This window comes from Nothoprocta perdicaria, unplaced genomic scaffold (assembly GCF_003342845.1).
Source record: "Nothoprocta perdicaria isolate Ctin4 unplaced genomic scaffold, notPer1 scaffold_10, whole genome shotgun sequence".
Taxonomy (NCBI): Eukaryota; Metazoa; Chordata; class Aves; order Tinamiformes; family Tinamidae; genus Nothoprocta; species Nothoprocta perdicaria.
Genome location: NW_020454094.1, coordinates 119,505 through 137,950, shown reverse-complemented (window position 1 = coordinate 137,950; position 18,446 = coordinate 119,505). Strand labels below are relative to the sequence as shown.

At 48.2% G+C, this 18,446-nt stretch overlaps 1 protein-coding gene across 6 annotated transcripts in view; it reads right to left on the bottom strand.

The window, feature by feature from the left end:
• TCF4 (transcription factor 4) overlaps positions 1-18,446 on the bottom strand; it is a 147,323-nt gene that overhangs the window by 16,872 nt on the left and 112,005 nt on the right. For 3 of the 6 annotated variants that reach the window (XM_026039196.1, XM_026039208.1, XM_026039231.1), the window contains 6 exons: positions 18,198-18,303; positions 16,072-16,205; positions 13,115-13,247; positions 5,336-5,403; positions 4,081-4,159; positions 1,712-1,788 (listed from right to left, as the gene is read on the bottom strand). In XM_026039196.1, the coding sequence (XP_025894981.1) occupies positions 1,712-1,788; positions 4,081-4,159; positions 5,336-5,403; positions 13,115-13,247; positions 16,072-16,205; positions 18,198-18,303 (597 nt within the window). The remainder of the gene's footprint in view (positions 1-1,711; positions 1,789-4,080; positions 4,160-5,335; positions 5,404-13,114; positions 13,248-16,071; positions 16,206-18,197; positions 18,304-18,446) is intronic. The other 3 variants (XM_026039201.1, XM_026039216.1, XM_026039225.1) reach the window with 2 other exon arrangements.

Genomic DNA, 18,446 nt, shown 5'->3' with positions numbered 1-18,446 from the left:
AAAAAAAAAAAAAAAGAAATAGAAATAAAAAAGGAGAAGAAGCAAAGAACCAAACATGCCTCTGGATTTTAAGCAGTCCCTGGCAGGGGGGTTGGGGTTTTCCTCCCCCTATCTAAGGCACAAAGAGGAAAAGAGGCACCACCAGCTTGCAAGCTCCATCACGCCTTGCTGCTGCCTGTCCCTGCAGACAGGCATCCCCCGGACACCTTCCATGCACCTCTGGTAAAAGCAGTAGTAAATGCACCTCCTTAAGTCCACCCTGGGCTCTGCGGGGCCGTGCACAGAGCAGTCCTGCCCGCGCTCCCTCCACCACTGCCCTCCACATGGGGAGCCCAGGAGCTCCATGCGGGGCAGGACGGGTCCCCGTGTCCCTGTGCCACCCCAGGGACATGGTCTGTCTCGCCCCAAACCTGCCCGAGAGAAGGGAGAGGAAAAGAGGGCCGCCTTGAATCACCTATAAAACAGGTGATTTTGGGTAACTGTAGATTAAAGTAGACTAAAGTAAATTTTAAGTTAAAATAACCAAAATAGGTTATTTTGGTGTGGTCACGACAAACAGCTAGTTGCAATCTAGGGAGCTCTTCACCACATCTCTTAGCAAAACCACTGCTCTCCAAAAGCCACCTAACAACCAAAAAAGCCCTTCCACCAGGCAGGCGGCAGGAACCAGCACGGTCCCTCCCAGAAGTCCTCTGTGGGGTGGAAAACCTGCTCCGTGTAATGTCCTTCCCGGGGCAGCACCCAACGGGAGTCACCGGAGCTTCGCCCGCGGTGGGAGGCTGAGCTCCGACACCACCTCCTTGCTCTCCTCTCCACTCTGAAGCAACTTGGTGACCTCAATGCTCTTGATTGATAGAATCACTATGGTTGGAAAAGACCTTCAAGGTCTTTGGGTCCAACTGGAATCCCACCCCCACCATCCGTGCTAAGCCATGTCCCTATGTGCCTCATCTACACACTGCTTCAGCACTGCCAGGGATGGGGACTCCACCACGTCCCTGGGCACCCTGTTCCAGTGCTTGACTAGTCCTTCCATGTAGAAGTTCTTCCTAATGTCCACCCTGAACCTCCCCTGGCGCAACTTGAGGCCGTTTCCTCCTGTCCTGTTGCTAGTTATTCTGGAGAAGAGATTGACCCCCGACTCGCTACCACCTCCTTTCAGACAGCTGCAGAGAGTGACAAGGTCACCTCCGAGCCTCCTCCTCCTCTTTATTTCACCCCTGACAAAATGCCGGGTGTTTTAAACTCGTTCCTTGACATTCCTGGACAAACAACGAGMAGAGAAGACCAAGACAGAGGATACTGGATTCCTCAAAACAAYGTCCCAGCAAGCTGGGCCTAACGTGCTTCTGACCAGCTTCAATGCTTAGAGCATCTTTCYGTTAAGGAAAGCCAACAAACTGCATCAATACCACCACGATCCCCAGCATTGCACTAGCACCAACTCCTTGCTCGCCCAGGACGATGCACCACTGGACCAAGACCATCCYGTGGTGCCTCCACACGAGACAAACGCAGAGCTTCTCGCTCCTCTCACTGCTCAACCAACTTGTCCATCGCCTGTGCTGCCCCGCTCACCCCATCCCGCGCGCCGGGATGCAGGGCAGAGCGGCCACTARCAAAATGAAAACCTGTGTGAGAAGAACGGATGAGAAATGGAAAGAACAGCAATAAAACACTGAGGCAGAGGAGGTCGCTAATCAAAACATACCAAAGAGTGTAAGGGACCTTCATAATTGGGAGATGATGACGCTTGACCTCCATTTCTAGACCAAACAGCTGTGCCTGCTAATAGTAAAATGGGAGTTACCATTAGAACTGTGCAAACAGAAAGGTCTTTCAAACTTTTTTGGACAGTTTTGTAGACATGTAAATGCCCTATTCCAGATAGACAATAGAGCAGACATATGGAGAACTTCCAAAATATACATGGGCGAAAAAAGAAAATTAAAAAAAAAAAAAATAAAGGAATGTGGTAGCACAGCGTGTAGACGCTGCGCACGGAGCCCCCGGCGGCTGCGGAGCACAGGGAGCACCGATGGAGCAGCCAGACCCGCGCGAGGCCCCGGGCCACGAGGAGCCCCTCTGAGCAGGGCCCCAGCCCGGCTCCACGTGCGGTACCACCCACACTCGCAAAATCTAAAGAAGAAAAAAYAAATGAGGAAAAAGGATGAGCCGAAGCCAGGCACGTGGCACGGGGCTGCACCCACAGGGGCTGCGCGCTCCGCGGGTGGCTGAGGGTGCCCAGGGTCCAGCAGGAAAACCCTGGTCCGCATCCGCTGCTCCTGAGCTATTCCTGCTGCGTGCGGGAATGAAAGCTCTCCCGGTCGTCAGCAGCGTTTTCTAATGAGAGAGACTTGCCCTCGTGGAGGAGCAAAGCAAACACGGGCAAAGATGGCTTGGCAAGGATTTTCCCAACGGCTTATATTTATAGCACAGTGATGAGACAATTTAGAGTGCTTCTTTTTTCCTTTTTTTTTTTTTTTTTTCTAAATTAATGATCTTCTGGCTGATCTTACAGAGCAAGGTTAAGAATTTGAGATGGAAATATTCAGATTTTAATGTTAACCTCTGAGTTGAGCGGCATTCACTTGGACGGAGGCAGGCCGGGGTGGAGCTCACGGCAGGCTTTTTTTAGGCTCAGCGTGTGATTTTTTTTTTCTCATGGAAGGCAAAATTCTGTTAATGCTAATTAAAACTTAAATCTTCTCTTTTCTAGTCTCCATGGATTTTAATTCTTATTTTCCTCTGGATTTTGTGTAACACTGGCTGGAGCAGTGAAAAGCAATCCTTTCTTTGGAAATAATTTCTAACCAGCCTCCGCTGTCCGTGAGGGAAAAGCGCCTTGCACGCTCAGCRCCATCAGTCCTTTGTCTAAAGGACTTAAGATTCCTCATTTTCAYTTCTTTGGACACTAGCTACTAGGTTTTTTTAACTAATTTCAAAGTAAAACCTGCAGGAAGCCACGCAGCCCAGTCACCGAGCATGCAGTTTTCTCTCCGCTTGGATCCTCTGCCCGGGATCGATGGCAACCCCTGGCTCGGGGTGCCCGGACCTCCCTTGAGGCTGGGGACTTATTTCAGACAACGTTTATGGCAGAAGGTGGCTTCCCGCAGCACGGACCCCGTGCCGGGCATGGCTCTGGGGGCGGCGGAGATRCCAGCTGAGTTAATTTAAGCACCGCCAAGCTCCTGCTCAGCAAGGTGGCCGTGCGGGACCTACGCGTGGTGGCCCTCCTTCCTGGACCTCTTCCCACAGGGCCTGGGCAATCTTCTAGCTTTCTTTCCTCCTTCCAGACTGCCTTCATATGCTGCCAGCTTGCTTCACTCCCACCAGTCCTTCCAAAAAGCTCTCCCTGCTTTGAGACTGTGATTAGGTCTGTGTTCCTTTGGAGGTTGTTCCACACCACTTGCACTGGTTGCCTCTCTCAGGAGACGTGGGGACATCCTGCCTCTGCCACGAACCAATGGCATTGCCCTACGGGGGCACCACCTTGGTTGTCCTTGGGGATTCCCAAGGGTGTTTAATGCGATCCGGGGGGTCCTAGGCAAAGAGCAGGGCATCTCAGGAGGCTTGGCCACCTCCCAACACAGCCCTGCTCTCAAGGAGGGGAGGTGTGCTGGAGAAACCCGGCAAACCTCAACCTGCCTAGATAAGCCTTCAAAGTGCTCCGTGCTCATGAGAGCAACCCTGGGCCTCTGCCTCCTTCCAGCTTGGCCTTCCAACCCAACTGGGCTGGGTTTGGGTCAACGTGCCCTCATAATAAACCAAGGACGCAAGAGATTAATTAGGTTCACAGGGACTCGGCTGGTCCGGAGACACGTTCTTTTTTTGGCTACGAATTCTGCCTGGCCTTTGCCCAAGAGAAGACATCCAAGCACGTGGCGTGGCCTCGGCTTTGGGACAACATCTCTGCAAGAGCCACGAGCCCCTGCACGTGCTTTGCAGCCGTAAGGGAGCAGCCTGGTGCTGCTGGCTGGGTGCTCGTCTCGCAGCCGCTACCGTAGGAGCTCACCTAAAGCATCTCCTACCAAAAAATAGGTTGAAACGTTCAGTAAAATAGAATTGTAACCACAATACCTGAGAGAGAAGGGGGAGAACCAACAGGAGTTGAAGGATTTGATGAAAAGCTGTTGTTGGTGTGATCTGGAGAATAGATCTTTAAAAGATGATAAAGAATTAATCTAGAGCCATCACAAACTGATGCAGAAAGAAATATGGAATTCTTACGCATTCAGTTCATTTAAATGAAAGCAGGACAGGTTAAAAAGCCTCTTATTCAAATATTACTATTTCTCTTTATAAAGACAACATGGTATTAGATGCAGGAAGCCAGACAACAGGATCCTTTGACTGAGACATCTCGATGGAGACAGACGCCAGCCAATTAAGCCACGGGTTGGCACGCGGGCGCGTTTTTATTCCAGAAACCGCTTTACGGATGAGCGTCATCGCACAAAGCCTTGGAGCGCTTTGCAAAATCGCTTGTTTAGGGCTTTTTWTTTCTTTTTTCTTTTTTGGTTTCGCTTTGTTACTCTGAGATCCCTTATCAGCCCAAACGAAGCGAAGGGGCTGGCGCGTGAGCCTGTCCGTCAGGGCACCACCAAGGGTGGATCTGTACTGTATCAGGCACTTCAGGCCGCATGGATAGCCTTGCTTTTTATTTTATATATATATATATATATTTTTTTTTTTTTTTTTTTTAAAAAAAGGATGCATTGGAAGAATATGCAAAAAGAAAAATTGACTCTCATGAGAACTCAATGGAACCCACTCTGCCCAGAAAATAACTGCAGCGGTCCTGCTGCAAAGCCCGGCGCTGCCCGCGGGGACAGGGGACACGGGCGTCCCCTGCATCGGCAGCGCTGGCAACCCCGGGCTGTGCAGCAGCGACCGCGGAGGTGGAACCTGCCATGAAAAACACCACGTCGGGAGGCCAGGGAAAGCCAGAACGACTCCTCATTTGCACATCGCTCAGTAGCACAAAAATAATCATGATTTGTGGGTTTTTTTTTTTTTTCCAAACCTCCCTCATCTTGGTGGATGGATGGAACGTGTGAGACCCAAAGACCTCCCTCCCTGCCGCTCGGTGAGCAGCCTAGTATTTCCACTCTGCTCCTTTCTATTCTGCCACAAAATCAGGTCTAAACTTTCCAAGCACCGTTTCCACTGAGCGCTAAACACCTCAGGCGGCAGCAGCTCAGAGCGGGCGACCTCGGAGCGCACCTCCCTCCCCTTTGCTGCTCGTCCTCTCCCACTCCAGACCCCCAATTCCCAGTAAAATTCCCATTTCCCAAAACAGCAAGCGTGGATTCCCAAGTAAATGCTTCCTTACAGAGGCAAGTGCTTTCCCCAGCGCATCGCCGGTCTGTGAGCTGCCTGCCGCTCCGCTTCCTCTGTTTGCTGCAAAACAAAAGACGTGGGGTAAAAACAAAGGACCCGGCGTAAAAACACCCAGAAAGACACCATCCATTTCTATTCCCGGTCCACTTACTCATAATTCAATCGCATTTTAAAGCTAATTACTTCAAATTAATCGCTAATTGCCATTAATTTGTTTGCCAAGGTAGGTATCCACTTTTCTTTTTGCAGATAAAATATAAACTCGACACGCTGCTTTTTAAAAATATATTGCATATTTGATAGTGCTTGGCCATATGGCTTTATTTTTTTCTAAATGAAAGGTTGCTGATAGTAGAAGATGCTCAAAGGTATGAAAAATATGCAAGTTCAGAGCTAGACGAGCCCGCTGCAATCCGCAGCCTGGTGTGCAGAAGCGGCTCCTTCCCTCGTGCCTGACCCGTGCTCGTGCTCGGTGCCAATCAAAGGTTGCTGTGCTTGTATTTTAAGATATTCCAACTTAACTCTTTAGCAAGAGCTTTCTCCTTGCAGAAACTCGAAGGCACTCTTGACTACGAGGGCAACATTTCACATTTAATATGTCAAAAACTACCGGAGAGGAGCATTATGAAGACAATGGAGATGAACCATCTTGCTGGAAATGACAGAATTTGGGCTGCCTGGGGAGCTACACTTCCCTGTGCCCGCATGCCGAGCTGGTTATCAGTTACATGGGCTCTTACTATTGCCTCGTGTCACCCTAGTCCTGCTCCCCATGCAGCAAGGACCAACSAGTAAGAGCAGTATTTGGTTTCCCTCTCCTCCTCTTCCTTCAAAACACATTTTATTGGCATTATCGATTCCCAGAGTGTTCCTAGCCAGAAGGGAATTTTCATAAAGTATTTCAATACTTTATGAATATCTGATTTCATGATTTTTCACCATCACAGGCAATGGGATTGCACTTCTGATAAGAGAAACCAGAAGAAAGAAAAATTGGGGTAAAATGTTTTACCAATTTCTTGCTCTCAAACAAGAGGATCGCAACTTCTCCGTTCATGTGAAAAATGGAAGGAAAGAAAAATTAGGGCAGAACAGCCCACCGATTTTCTCTTTCCAGAACACTCAGCACCTACGTATCCATTTATACATGGAAAGCACAGCTTGGACTGCCTACTGCGGGCGATCAATATTCCTGCTTTGGCCCCAAAGGACACTACGTTGGGCCCCTAGAAAATGAGAAACAAACAGCACCTGGAGCTTGGACCTGTGTTTTCTTTTGCTTGTTTTTCATTTTAGGCACCTTCTTTATTTTAAAAATACTGCACCTTTTTTTGCTCTGTTCTTGCAYGGCCAGGAGGTCCCCACTGCTCGGGTGAAGAGATGTAAAATGTCACCAAACTATGAGGACTTGCACCACGAAGCCCAGTGTGGAGAGAACCACATGGCTGCGAGACACTTTTTCTGCAAGACACCTGGAAAATGGCTCATGCTGCCTTTCAAATCCCCTATTTTCCTAACTTGGGAATGGCCTCCAMCCTGCTCATGTGTTCCTAGCAGCGGCTCCGGCAGAGACGGGTCGGGAGAACGGCACAGGTCTCGGTTCTCCTGCCACTTCCCATTTGCAACACGCATGGTAATGTATTTAAGAAAAGGAAGATTTATTTTCCATTTGAGAAAATTTTCTAATTAAGAAAAATTTCTCATTCCAATTAAGAAAATTTTCTCATTCTAATTAAGAAAATKTTCCAATTAAGAAAAGGAAAAACTTTACATTTAACTTGACTACATAACATTCTGGCCTTTCAGTACTTCTCCTGTACTGGAATGCTTTATAACAACCTTTTCAAATTGCTATAATCCCAAGCTTTCCGACTTATTTTGTACAGCAGGGCTTGCTCAGCTCCTCACTTGCTCCCATTTTTCCTTTCTTTCAGTTATACTTTCTCTGTTACTATCACACACTTGGAAATAAGCTTATATGCCAGTGTTCTTTGTTCATTTGTTGGCTCAGTTTGAAATTAGCTCCCCGAGATATTTTACATTTAGGATTTGCTTTGCTGAGCCACTGTGGAAAACGCCAAGATATTACGGATTAGCACCTGGGAAATGCAAAGGTAAAGAAAGGGAAAACGGGGCATCACTTGGGGATGCGACTTCACCAGACCCATCTAACACTGCAAACCCTAAGCTCAAGGTTTGCAATTTGGGTAATACGAGGCAGACGTCCAGAAACTGAGTGACTAGCTCTAAATGCAAATCTAAAATCTAAATGTAAATCTCAGAATCTAAATGTAAAGCATGGTGGGTTTTTTTTCCCCCTTTTTCCAAGTGACTTTAAAAATAAGATGTGCATTTGCCTGGGGAGCAGGAGGAGAGCGGCCGCTAAGAACAAAGGGATTCCTCGGCTATCCCGAATATTAAACTTTGCACGGGAGACTTTGAAGGCAAATGAGGAGGGGAGGCCTGGAAAGCACATAGAGCCGGGCCCAGGCTGCTTCCGCAGGAGCAGAGGTGCACGGAGCACGGGATGAGGAGCGGGATAGTGCCGGTGCGGAGCAGCCCGTCGCACAGCAGGTTCTGTGCACGCTCCTCTCCCAAAATGCATGGTTATGCATGCTGCTCTCTTAAAAAAATGGGGAAAAAAATGCATTTTTCCTCTTGTTGTCCAGTCAAATGGAGCAACTTGCTGCCGTAAGGTCCCTAAGAGGCAGCTGACCCCTCTGTCTGCTTTCACTTCTCGCACCGCCGGGGTTTTGTACGGGAACGCATGTGCAATGCAAGAGCTAGGACCGAAAACAGGAGGGGCCTACGAGCAAAAATTGCAGGAGGAATAGAAAAACACATTGAGAGGAGACACAGCGGGGACTGTGATCAATGAACCTGAAGATTTTGGAAGCACCAGGACAAAATAATTTGTTTTCTAGGGACCACCTAAATAGAGAATGGACCTCAACTATCAGAAAATCTAATCCATGCTATCACTGCAGAAGAAGGCACCATATCACGCTGTTTTACACAGGGAATGACTGTGGGATATTATCAAGAGCTTCTATTTTTATCTAACAGTTGTTGGTCCATCCTTTCCCTCCTGACTTCAGYGAAACACTGTTTAAATACAGCGAGCAATATGCTGCAGGTCCAACGGACAGGCTGCGTTCTGCAAAGCATCACCAGCATGCAGAAATGAAAAATAAATAAATGCTTCCTTTTTTCCCAGCCAAAATCTGCTTCATTTTAGGCTTCTGAAAGATATCCAGAAGATGTGCTGGTCGAGTAAAATGGATGGGCTTAGGTGTCCATTCAGTGCAATTTACATTTAYATAGGAACAAAAAATATCTGAAAAGAGCAGTTTTTAAAAGCTAATAGTTAAAGTTTTCCCAGTCCATCAAAAGAAGGGACCAAGATATGGAGCTGCAAGGACCTGCAGGTGAGCAAGATGCAATACGACAATGCAAGGAGAAAAGGTCACAGCAGAAATGCCGAGCAGATCATTCTCACCAGCCTTGTCCATGGGACAAGTGGGAGTTTACAAGGAAATACACAGAAAAATTGGCTCCAGCTGAAGTGTCAACGTAAAGGCTTTAAAATATGCAAATGAAAAGAAAAATGCAAAAAAAAAAAAAAAAAAAAGAAAGAAAAAAGAAAGAGAGCTAAATGACACTTCAAAGAGTTCTCAAGAAATCCAGATACAACATTGCCTAACTTCCCGTTGCACCATGAAACCCACTGCGTGGTCCAATGTAGGGCTGGAGCGAACAACACAGAAAACATGACACCAACATAAAACCCAAGAAYTCCGAATTCAGAGAGCCATCAAATCTGCTTTCTGGAGGGAAATCAAGTCTTGCGAATCTTAGACTTCCAGAGGTATGGGGAGAAACAAGGGATCCAGCAAATCCTGCTTGCGTTCCCAGGACGTGTCCAGCAAAATCTCCCTGCAGAGGCTCTCAAAKACACTGGATTGCCTCCAGATAACAGGGAAGGAAGATATTTCTACAGATTAAAAAGTGATTAAGAGATGGAAAAGGGTGAGAAGCACTGGTTGACTTTACAATGTAGGGATATTGTCAGCAAATCCCCGTGCACGGGTCTATCCTGCTCAGTCTACACAGGTAGGGCTGCACAACAAAGGTGACATATCCTGTGGTCGTACTGTTTTATCAAGGATAAAAATATATTAGGGATAATAAAATATAAGCTTGTCCATGGAGAGCTGCTCTTGTAGCACGACCATGTGTGAAGGCCATGCATGGAGCAGTGCTGACAAACAGAGGGGGATGAATACAGAGAAAATGGAGCCTCACACTATAAAAACACATGGGGGGACTCGTAAGCACTCTGGGGGCTGTGGTGGATAATTCCTGGAAGACATCAGCTTTCTGGGAAGCAGCAGAAGCCCTCAAACACACTCTGAAAACCTCAAGAGCTAAGGAATACAGCACAAAGAACCCAGACCACACAAAATTGTGGCACTACAGAAGCTTTCTGCACGTGCATATTTCAACACAGTGCAAAGAGCTGCTAGGTCCATCAAAAAAGAGCATCAAGGTCTATAAAAAAGACTATGTGACAAGATGACAAAGATGCTTGAGGTGGGCTCAAAGGAGGAACCAAGCTAGCAAGGGTTCTCCAGCCTGGAGAAGGGACAACTGCAGCGGATGTGATGTAGGTTCCAAAATCATGATTAACGTGGAGTGGGAGCTCTTCGCTGCTCTTGACAGCACGAGACCCTGCGAGGACCTTGTAAGACCTAAGGAAGCATTTTGAACAAGAGGTGGATGGAGGTTCTTGGGCACCCATGCTGAATTTAGCTGTGCTGGGTAGGCAAGGAGCTCCCAGACATGAGCAGACGGCAGGTCTTAAGGCTGAAGAGGGCCAAGTCCATAAAGCCAAGTGACAGGTTGGGCTGGGTTGGGTTGGTTTGCTGGTTGGGCACAGCAGGTAAGCTGGGAAGAGCTGGGTCTGGCACAGACCCCTGCTAACTGCGCTCGGTTGGACTCGATGATCCTGAGGTCTTTTCCAATCACAATGTGATTCGATGGTGCATGGGATCATCACCCTGCAGGATGTGTCTGCGAGAGATGTCAGGGATGCTGCAAGCTTGGGCGCGTTCAAGGACAGAGTGGATGAGCTCATGGAGAAGAAGAGAGTCTGAGGCTCTTAAATGCTCCTAATTCCACCCAGCTCAGGCAGCTCCTGAGTGGGAAATGGCTGGGAAAATATCGCATATGTTTGCTCTGGTTTTGTATTCCTTGCAAGGAAATCCTTCCAGGCTGCTGGGGACGGGAGCGTGGGGAAGACGAGCTTTCGCTCTGAAGCAGGACAGCTGTTTTTAAGTTCTTCTGCAAAACATTCTGAACAACTTAGCGCAAGGAACGCTATGAAACCCGCTCAAATTTGGAAGGGGACAGTTTATCCCAAACATTTCCGGACTGCGCTTAATTGAGTTGAAGTAGTCAAATCCAGACTTCCAGAAAGGTTTTGATTAATAAATTAATGATGAGCAAAGGTCYGAGGCAGGAGACAACTACGCACAGGTGACCCAATGATCTCCAGGCTCCCAGAGGACCAGTCTCCACCGATGCGAGGCATCAGCAAGGTTTGTTGGGACACAACGGGGAGCTTACTCGGAAACGAGACTCCTCCGCTGCAAATCAGGACCTGAAAACGCCTCCCAGGAGCTGTGACTTCTCCTTTCAAGCTGCTCTCCCACTCACCGAGCTATTAATGTGCTGGAGGCACCATGAAAGACTGCAGCCTTGTGATGGATCGATGCTAACCCTGCTGAAGGGCACGCTAACTATTAGGCTTAATCTCGGAACTTTCCTCATGCATTGGAAGGAAAATGGACTGAGTGATGCCCTTCTCACATCATGCTGGTGCAATTCTGACTGTAAATCTTAAGATTATTGAATAAACTTCCAGGAATCTGAGTCTGAATCGGTGTAATTATATCTAGCAAAGTATCTGGTGTAACTGATAGGTCGGAGCCATCTATTAGAGATTCCAGGCAGAGTTTTTAGTCTTTAAATTCTAGCACAAACTCCTGCTGTTGTGGTGCAAAACAGCAGTCTGGAAGGGAGCTTTCTATGTAAAAGAGAGTGGAAAAACTTGCACCACCTTGGTATTCCTAGCTGGCGATCCTCCCAAACTCCGAGGAACTGGCACCGCTGGGTAGAAGAACAGGTTTCCCCTGGAAAAGCCACGGGGCGCACTGCACCACGCCACACATTGGAAAACACTTGGAAAACGCTCACTGCATTGGAAAGCAGCAAGCGGGATTAATGCTGCAGGAATCACCCTGGGGCGCCAGCTGCTTCAGCATCCCCATGGGCCACACCTGGGGCATCAGCAGCACCTGGACGAGGGTCGACCACCGTCCTGCAGCCTGCAGGAAGGCTCTCCCTGCCGCTCGCTTCTCCAGCCCTGCTCCGTGCGCTCCCAGATCCCAGAAACGCTCCTGCAGCCTTCAGCCGAGCCGCACACCAACGCTAGCCCTGCTGAACGTTTGCAGCTGTGCAAAAATCCATCGTGTTTGCATCGCGCCCCTTGCAATTCTTATTCTCATAGTGGGACTTTCAGCAGATGGGTCCAGAAGAAAAAAAATAGGTAATTTGTTTTTGCAGGGGAAATTTAGACGTTTTTAGTGGTGGCTCAGTCAGGAGCCCGCATTGAAACTGCTACCTGCTTCCAGCGCCCTGCAAAATTTTGCATCCCTAAATGTTGTCTGGTTATCTGTAAGGCTTCTACACAAGTGTTCAAAGGAAAAAAAAAAAAAAAAAGGATGAATTAAATCAATTAAATTTAACTCTATTAGGCTCCTTTAGAGAAAGAGAGTGAGTGATTTTTGTGTCACGCACACAGGAAAAGTAATACACCGAAAAGGAAGAATTCTCAATGGAATGGCAAGATTGAGCACAGAAATACTACACTGCAACGGGATACGTTTTTCTCAGACAGTGATAAATTAAGAAGAGACTGTATTTAGTTTCTTCTTTGTTCAGAGACCTTGAAAAATATGATGCCCATGTGTTAATGCTTGAACCCACCCTCCATTCTTACTGCATTAGTCCTGCTCGCAGTCATTCAATACAGAATCATGTGTGTAATCTGAAACATGTGTCAAATGATGTGTTCCCTATTTACCAATTATTTAATTAGCTTTATGTGTTCTTTGAGATACAGGCAAAGCAGTATTTCTTTATTTCCTGTATTTAAGTATGAACCGGTATTTGCCAAATATTTAGGAAAGCGTGCAGATGTGTGCTGTTAATTTGGTGAGGGCAGTGCCAGTAACGTCAGGAGGAGGAGGACACGGTGCCGTGGCCGGTCCCCTTCCCCGCAACGTGAGAACCACGTTAAAACCGAAGGGAAGGGGCGTCGCGGCAGAGCAGGGAGGTATCACTTCACAGGGCCCTGCCGGGGATTAAACGCCTAAAGACAATAAAATTAGACTTCAAAACCAGCCGGATCAAGCACTTGGTGAGCGTAATGCATCCCATGCAGACTTTGAAAGGGAGCACTTCGCCCCGTTGAATATTGCATTTTCATATTAAGCCTCAAAGAAGCACTAAGTGCATAAGGCAAGGGAGGCAAAGGTCATGCCCAAAGTATTTATTTCCAATGAAAATTTTCCCATCTTTCCAGATCTACTGAGGCAAGCAGCAGCCTTCCCTACCCCTCATTGCTCTGCACCTCGACTCCAGTGCTGGGGTGCCGGGAGGAGGCTGCGGAGCCCCGGGAGCGCCGGGAACGCYGCGGGACACTCACCCATGATGCTGTCGGTGCCGTTGGCCGGGGGTGTGCAAGAGGACGCGCTGTAATGGTTGGTGCCACTGCGGTGGAAGGTGGACATCGGAGGAAGACTGGAGTTGATGTCTGCTGACGAGTGCGATGGGTAGCTCTGCGGCCGCCGCGGCGGGAAGGGGGAAAAGGAAAGGATGGAAAAAGGAAAGGATGGCAACGTTTCAAACACYGAGACCGTTTCCAACCCCGCAGCACTTCACCCAACAGGGAAAGCAGCCCGGTGTCACCGGGAAGAGCTGCATGGCACACCAGACACCTGGGCGCATCGCACATGTATAACGTGCACTGAGCGTCCTACACATCTACAGGGGAAACTCCTAATGGATGATGAAACTGCAGAAATAACAGGAACGAGAGAAACACTGCGGCAAGGACGGCTACTGCTGGAGGAAGGAGTAGGAGCCCTTCCTGCATTTGGCATTTAAAGGTGCTGCAAGGAGAGGCTGGCCCCACACCCCTCCTGCACCCATCCCCGCTGAGGTGTCTCAGGCAATCAGGGCAAGGTGATGGATGGAGCTGTTGGAGCGAGCGCCTGGATAACCCCAGGAGACGCTGGGAGCTGCATCCACGCAGACCTTCATCCCCGGGACACAGCCCCCTTCATCCCCTGCTGCGGTTACAGCGCTGCTGAACCTACATTCCAATGAGCCTGGCTTCCACGAGCCTGGCTTTGTCACTGCTAAACAGCCCCTTCTCCATCAGCGGAAGGCACTGTGTGCTGACACATGCCGGAACATGCCCCGCTCCTATCTCCATCGCAGCACTGCTTCCAGGAAGAGGAGGTCGTGCAGGAGAGCTCGGGCTTTGGAGACTCTCCTTGGAAGAGCTCCCTGGAAATAGAGGCTGCTGGATACCAGTAACTGAAGGGCACCGAGCCTGGGAGCAAGACTTGGTGATTTCAGTGCAACATCACCTGGTACCTCCTGCCTCCTTGGGGGCTTCACATTAAGCTGCCTAAAAAGTGTCTTTTCCTTCATTTGCGTTATTTAATTTTGCAGGATTTTTTTTTTTTTTTTTTTTTTACTTAAAACTTACAGGATATTTGGAAGTTTTATCAAAAAAAAAAGCAAACATAAGCCAAACTCTGCTTTTCCTACCCATGAGAAAACTGCTGCCAACCCTGACTGGAGATTTGAGGCTTTGACTCATTTCTAAGGCAGCCCAGGCCTCCCGCCCTGAATCCAAGCGGCTGGAATTGCACACACGAGTGGGATGTGCTGGGGACGGCGGCGCGGGAGGCAGAAGGGCTTCGACCATCCCAGTGTTTCCACCCCGGCTGAGCTCTGCTCCACGACCCAAACCGAGACAGCGTCTCGTGATTCCCTCCTTCCCCGGGGAAGGAAGCTCAGCGCTCTTGCCAAATACTTCAGAGGAAAGGAACACGGGATGTGAGCATTGCTCCTTGCATGCGAAGGCTCTGCTTGGGCAACTGCTAATATGCCCGTGAAAAAAATAATCAGGACCAGAGCTCGGCCCTGCACCGTCCCATCCCAGGGAGAAAAGCTGGGACACCTCCGTGTCCCAGGGAGGCCGGGATGGAGGCCCACCTGGAGGAGCACAGGTCCCAGCCTCGCACGCTCAAGGCCCTCGGAGTCTTAGTTCTCCCCTGAATTCACGCCATGCAACAGCCACCTAATTCTGATGAATGGGGATCCGCGCAGATAACAAATTAGATTAAATTGGGTTTTAAAGGTATGCTCAGTTTTGTAATATATGCTTGTCACTTCAGAGCAGTGTTAAATTTGCTTAGTGCCCTAATTATGCCTTTTTATAAGGACATGATTAAGCAGTTTTTGAGGCAATTTCTTTTGCTTTTGACTTCCTATTAGCGTTACATAGCACTGTGCTAACCTCATTACATTCGAGATTTAAAAAAATTTGTTTTGCAAATTAATTCTCAATTTGCAAAACTGAATTTATTTTTTTTTCCTAATTCCTCAAAGGAAGTTTCTGCTAACTTTAAAGCAAGAGCTTCCTCCCTTAAAACYAGCACTACTCCTTCCTCTCCTCTTCAGTGGTCTTCCAGAAGGAGAAGTGCGAAATGGGAAAATATTACTTTTAAAACTGCATACGTTTTGAGAAAAATGCCTTCCGTTTTAGCAGTCTGTTCTTTGCCTCCTCCTTTAGCAAAAGAAAAAGCAAACCAAAACAAAGAACCCTCCTCCAGAAGACTGAACGGATGCAATTCASCTTCACTGCTCCATGGCCAAATGAACCCTCAGCTCTGCTCAAGACAGGCTTAATTCCATTTTTCTTCTGTTCCTAAAGACAACACACCACTGATTGCACGCAAGGATGCCCAAGCACCAGCAAGGAGGCCCAAGAACACCCAAGGATGCCTAAGACCACATAAGGATGCTCAAGAGCACGCAAGGATGCCCATGAGCACACAAGGATGCTCAAGCACCAGCAAGGATGCCCAAGAGCACACAAGGTTGCCCAAGACCACATAAGGTTGCCCAAGACCACCCAAGGATGCCCAAGAGCACACAAGGATGCTCAAGCACCAGCAAGGATGCCCAAGCACCAGCAAGGATGCCCAAGAGCACCCAAGGATGTCCAAGACCACACAAGGATGCTCAAGAGCACACAAGGATGCCCAAGCAATAGCAAGGATGCCCAAGAGCACACAAGGTTGCCCAAGAGCACACAAGGTTGCCCAAGACCACATAAGGTTGCCCAAGACCACATAAGGTTGCCCAAGAGCAGACAAGGATGCCTAAGACCACACAAGGATGACCAAGCACCAGCAAGGATGCCCAAAAGCACCCAAGGATGCCTGAGCACACACAAGGATGCCCAGAGAGCACCTCATTGCTGGTACCCGGGGACACAGCAATGCCTCCCAAGGACGCACGGGGCACGCGGAGCATCCCTCCCGCACCCGCATCCCGCATCCCGCATCCCGCTGCCCGTCGTACCAGGCGGTCGTGGGGGTGCAGACTGCAGTAGCTGCTGGACTGAGGGATGTGCGACGAGTTGCCCAGCATCCCTCCGTAGCCGGGCTGGTTCATCCCGCTGGAGGAGCTCCACGGGTCGCTGCTGTGATGGCCATCTGCAACACAGGGAGAAACCACCTCCTGATGCCTCGGGATGCCGCTCGGGTGGGCCCTGCTGCTGCAACTGCATCCAGGGCCACCCGCGCCTGCTTCGAAAAGATCTTCARGATCACCAAGTCCAACCGTAARTGCTCCTGGACACGCTGGAGCATCCTCCTAAAGCAGGGATGGAGCTCAGGGAGGACTGGTCTGGGAAATGGAGCTTCAGACACTGCTTTAAGTCGGTTATAATCTGAGATGTCCTGAACTTCAATTTTTTTTTCCAAATCCGGAGAGTTCTTTAAGTTTTTTTTTTTTTTGTTCTTTTGCTTGCTTGTTTGGATGGTTTGGTTGTCTGGTTTCTTTTAATTTGAAGAAAAACCAAAGTACCAGCAGCTGCATGGAGTCTTCTCCTAGGGATTTCACTGCTTCTGCACCCCACGTGCAGAGCATCCTCCCGTTTACCAAATGTCAAGGGGCAATTCGCACTAAAATCTAAGAAACAGTATTCCCCAAGTGAAGGAGCTCACTGGGCATTTTGCATTTAACTACCTACTTTGAGATGGAGTTATAATAATCCTGTGAAAAATACTTTCTACTGGAAGAATGCCACAATTTTAATGTTTTTCTTAAAAAAGGAAACTTTTCCATAATGATCAGCAGACCTCAAAGAAAGGCATGTGGGCTGGAAAAGTTGTCAGCTCTTTTCAAGCTACGAGAGCTGGTCTAATAAAAAATGATTATGTCTCAGCTCCAAGGCGGCCTTATTCATCTCCCTCAAGGCTCCTGGCAGCACCGCCGCTTCCCTGGCTGTTTGCACGGTCACCTGAGGAGATTTATGTCATCGGCACGAACCTGCCAGAGGAGAACACCTAGAAACATGCAATGCATTGCTTTGCAAGGAAGAAATACTTAACATCACTAGAAACCTGAAATATCACAGAAATTTCTGCAAGGCTGTAGGAGTTTCGTAATATTTTGCTCTTGAAGTGCTCGTATTTCTGCTTTAAGTATCATTTTATTCTGAGCTGCTGCCCCGGCTTCCAGGGTCGTTGCTGCAGAGGTCTAGGTGTAGATCTATGTCTAGACTAGGTGTAGCTCTACACCTAGAGCTCTGYAGCCTAAATGCGAGAAGAGCATTCTTGCCCTGAAGCATTCTTGCCCTGAAGACACCGGGGAGGAAGGGGCCCCGCTGAGCTGTCCTGCGGGGACACGGCAGTGCCCACGGCATGCAGCCAGCGCTCCCTGCTTCCTCCGGGCGGGAATTGGGAACCCGAGACGGGCAGAGCAGAACCTAATCCTCGTCCTGCGCACACTCCAGCCTCCTGAACCACTCGTCTGCCCAAAGCTAAGTGTATGCATAAGCATTTAAAAGGTAACTATTGTGCTCTAAACGTGGCAGAAGATGAGCAGGTCTCTTCTAGGTGGTGGCTTTCAAATCCTTGGAATTTTATTTTCCAAGTTATATGGAATTTCACCTTAGTTGCATGCAATCCTTGCAAGAAATGCAACACAGTAGCAGTGAACACATAACAACTACTAACTCCCTCTCAAATGTGAGCAAGGATGTGCTTACATTTTTAATGAATTAATTTTTACAAGGTTGCAGTAATTCCATAGGCAACATATAAACGTACAGCTATGCATGCTTTATATAAAATAGAATCTTTCTTGTTAGCATAAAAACAACACTGCACAAAATACATGCATGAATTCAGGTGCATTTCGTATATGCATAATATATGTGCACACACATGCTGGAAAAACTGCTCCCAGTAACTCAAACGATAAGGACCTGGCAAGCTATTCATTATCCTGTTTCACTGCAGGATCAAAACAAGATGTTCAGAGACATAATGATCAAACGAAAACTTACAGGTCTTCATTTTAATGGTAATGCTGCAGACCGCAGGATGATATTCCTGTCTGTCTCGGCTGCACATAAACCAAAATACAAACACAGAAAATGTATGCAAAAGAGATTTCTTTTTTTGAAAGCAGCATCTTACCTTGCATGAAGAAGGAGCTAGGAAAAGTGCTGGCTGCTGGTTTTGAGGATGGATAACCTGGTGAATCCCTATTGTAGTCGGCAGTGCTTGCTGACGGGGCATAAACCTAAGGAAAAAAGGCTAATTTAGTATGCCTTTAGCAGGAAGCAGGAAAGAAATATTGAGTTTTTACCTTGCTCGGTATAAATCAGTTCACAACACTACATAATTCTTCTCTCAGAATACAAAACCCCCAGTACATGTGTGACT